General features: G+C 43.3%; 1 protein-coding gene across 1 annotated transcript in view; it reads right to left on the reverse strand.

The window, feature by feature from the left end:
• The window catches only part of LOC107726334 (high affinity cAMP-specific and IBMX-insensitive 3',5'-cyclic phosphodiesterase 8A), a 33,230-nt gene that overhangs the window by 23,062 nt on the left and 6,370 nt on the right, over positions 1-3,798 (reverse strand). The window contains 1 exon segment of the mRNA XM_074560128.1: positions 1,003-1,059. Coding sequence (XP_074416229.1) covers positions 1,003-1,059 — 57 coding nt within the window.

A 3,798-nucleotide genomic window follows, 5' to 3' on the forward strand; every position in this document is an offset into this window, starting at 1 on the left:
TCCCCTCTCACAAGAGACACCTAAGAGGGGAATTACCCACATTTTCAAAAATGAAATTCAGGTCCTGAATAAATGTCTAAAAATCCTGATTGGAGTATCACTATAAATAGTTATAAATGATAAAAAGAAGGCTTTAAAAAGATCAGTATCGGTGATCGGTATCGGCAGATACTGCTTTCTGTGATCGGCCTCAAAAATCCTGATCGGAGCACCCCTAATTTCCACACTCCACAAAGTTTATGCACATTTTTAGAACTTAACGCACATCTTGGCATTTTCCATCCAGCATCTTTTTATGTGATATTCCAAAATGCATAGACAAATAGGTGGATGGAAACACAGATATTAATGCTAACCCAACGCTAATTCTAAACGAATACTAACGCCAACACAAACGCTAACACGAACCTAGCGCTAATGCTAACCCAGCACTAACACCAACCCAACATTAATGCTAACTCAACGCTATTGCTAAATGAACACTAAGCCAGAGGTGTTTTATCTACATTGTTCTGGAGTTCACTGGCTCGTAGAGTATGGCTGTGAATGAAGTGAACTGTGAGTCACTGAGTTTGGGATTTTAGGGCACTGTGTGACGCCGCCTGTCAAACCCCAGACTCTGTGCTCCTGAGTTTCTACACATTACAGGCCTTTCGAATCATTCTGACGCGTCTGTGGAAGGATTCACGGAGCGATAATTCACATCTTCTCACGGGAGCTCCAGAAACCTCAGGATACAGGAGTCAGGTCGGATTCACTCAACCTTCCTAAATTTAGCTTGAAGAATTAATGAGCGATAATGAAACTCCCAATATAGAACACAGACTCATGCACACACACACACACACACACTCATACACACACACACACACACACACACACCATAATGAGCAGGAAGCCTGATATTCTGCATGTTCACACTCACTGTTTAGTGGAGTTACTACAGAAACCCTTCTAAACATAGTGTATAAACACGGAGTATGAGTGATGAAGAGCCGGTACCTGCAGCTGATCTTCATAGAGCTTCATTGGTCCAAACTGCACCTCCGTTAACGTGCTCTGAAACGACAGTCAAGAACAAACACACTCAGTGATCCGACTTCGCATGATCTGTGGATCACAGAGATGATGAATGCAGCACATGATTCCAGCATCCTCCCTGATGATGCTCGGTTACCATGGAGACCATCCCTCCACGGGACAGCATCCCAAAACAGACAACATGAGAAGGAAATGGAAACACACACACACACACACACACACACACACTCACACACACGTACGCACACACACTCACACACACACACACACACACACTCACACACACGGCAGAGACACACATATTTTAGCATTTGATTTTTTGACATAAAAGACATGATCTAAAAGAACGGCTATTATTACAAAGTACATACAAACTGATCACTGCTGAATTAACAGTTAAAGAAAGCAACCTAGACACATTCAGGGATCATTTACTGCTTTTTACTAAATTAACACAAAATGAATTAAAATCATATTTACTTAGAAATATAAAAATATGCAAGATATACAGATCATCCTTCAAAAAGTTGTGATTATTGCAACAAAAAAGCGAGTTCTTTGAGGAAGAAAGGAACAGATTACTAGAACAGGCAGCAGGTCTGTTAGTTTGCATTTACACTGCAAGACTCAATGCAGATTTATCCTGACACACAGCATCTGATTCATGGTTATCACTGCATCACTGCATTCTCAGATTCAATCCCACAATTAAATACGGCTGTCAATTCAGAAACACTGCAGTGTGTAGCTATCGGCATGAAAAAGAAAACGGACTGTCCACTGCGTTCATGCGATTGGCTCCAATGCTCAACACTTCCAAAACATGTTATAAATAGAAACCTTCGACTCTCTGCAGAAAACGCTCGCACAGATACACGCAAGTGTTTGAAAACATAGTCATGAGATGAAAATCTGCGTTATCTAATGCAGTGTCGTCAGTTTGACTAAAGGAACACAAATGTTCGGCTGCGATCAGGAGCACAAACTAACGTGAAAATACTAACATTTTCATGAATCTGAAAATCATCAGAATGACTTTACTGGTGATTTACACTGAAATTCATTCATGAAGGAGTGTGTTGATTAGACACGACGGACAGAATCAAATCAGCTGTGAATTCATTACGTAACACACACACTTACAGTGAAGTTAAACAAAGACCTGTGTGTGTTAGAGTGTGTGTGTGTGTGTGTATGTGTGTGTGTTAGAGTGTGTGTGTGTGTGTGTGTATATGTGTGTGTGTTGTATCTGATGTGTGTGTGTGTTAGAGTGTGTGTGTGTGTGTGTGTGTGTGTGTGACAGACTGTGCTCGCTGAGTGTGTGTGTGTGTGAGACAGACTGTGCTCGCTGAGTGTGTGTGTGTGTGAGACAGACTGTGCTCGCTGAGTGTGTGTGTGTGTGTGTGTGAGTGTGCGTGTGCGCGCATGTGTGTGTGTGTGCGTGTGCGTGCGTGTGTGTGTGTGTGTCTCGTCCCCAGCGCTGCTCCCTGAAGTAAGCCGTGAGGAAGCAGGTTTCCCTCTATATCTCTCACACTGACGTCTGCCCTCTCAACAATGTCATCCACTTTCCTGTTATTCACTTCAGTGGAAAGCCACTGCTGCAGTGTGTGTGTGTGTGTGCAGACAGGATGCAGTGTGTGTAGGTCCGTGTCACTGAGTGTGTGCCCTTTCTCTGCTGGTTTCACACGGATCCGTCTGGTCACGTTAGAGGTTTTCACGCGTGCAGATGAGCGAGGATCTGTGAGACGCTTCAGGGTCTGACAGCGATTGAGCAGACCTCTCTCTGCAGACCTGCTGCTCACCGTCACACTTTTAGTTTGCTCTTTAATTGGTTACTAACTCACTGACCAACCAACTAACCGGCTGCAGGACGCAGCTCAACTCCTGAAGAAATCACTGATCAGAGTCGCTCTGGATGAAAGCGTGAATGAATGTGAGAGGAGCTCATTTAGCTCTGTCTCGGCTAATGTTTGCACTGGAGAAAGGGGCGAGGCTAAGCATCAGCTCGGCCAATAGCATTGCAGCAGCTGAATGAAAGGAATAAAAGTTCACAAAGGAAGTTCTTCCTGTCAGACGAGCTTCAGATGGAGCGTTTGCGTGAGATGTGTGCGAGCTGATGGCGGTTTACTAATCTCATTATAAACGAGGCCACAGTGTCACTGTTCATGAGCAGGACACCCACACACACACACGCACACTCTAACACACACACACACACACACACACACTCACACACACTCTCACACACACTCTCACACCAAAATAAACAAAATATTTCCCCAATTTATCATTTGTAGCCCAACCGAAAAACTTTGTTTCATTCTCGGCGAAAAAGCCAAATGTGCAAATATTGCTGCAAAATTTATAGCATCGTGCCATGACCTGAGGAACAAACACAATCCAAAAACACAGCCAATAGACACACTCTCACAGGCCAGAACTGAAATACTGTTACTCATGTACATAATGTTACATTTCTCAGTCCAGCAGTTGCTACAGGAAAATCTTTATTAATTTTGTTTTATTAATTAATTTATTTATTTTTCATATATGTATCTATGGGTATATATGACATTTCCATATTAGTTTGAGAGCAGTGATGAAGGTCCTCCTCCTCCTCATTCAGTGAACGCTCTCTTCTCTGCAGGTATTTTTGTCCTGATCCAGATTAGCACTCAATCCTGCTAGAGCCGAGCCGCTCGCAGCTCCACTGATACACGCGACACTGCATCACACTCTCACACACACTCACTCACT

This window comes from Sinocyclocheilus rhinocerous, unplaced genomic scaffold (genome assembly GCF_001515625.1).
Source record: "Sinocyclocheilus rhinocerous isolate Xijiao unplaced genomic scaffold, SAMN03320098_v1.1 scaffold4532, whole genome shotgun sequence".
Classification (NCBI taxonomy): Eukaryota; Metazoa; Chordata; class Actinopteri; order Cypriniformes; family Cyprinidae; genus Sinocyclocheilus; species Sinocyclocheilus rhinocerous.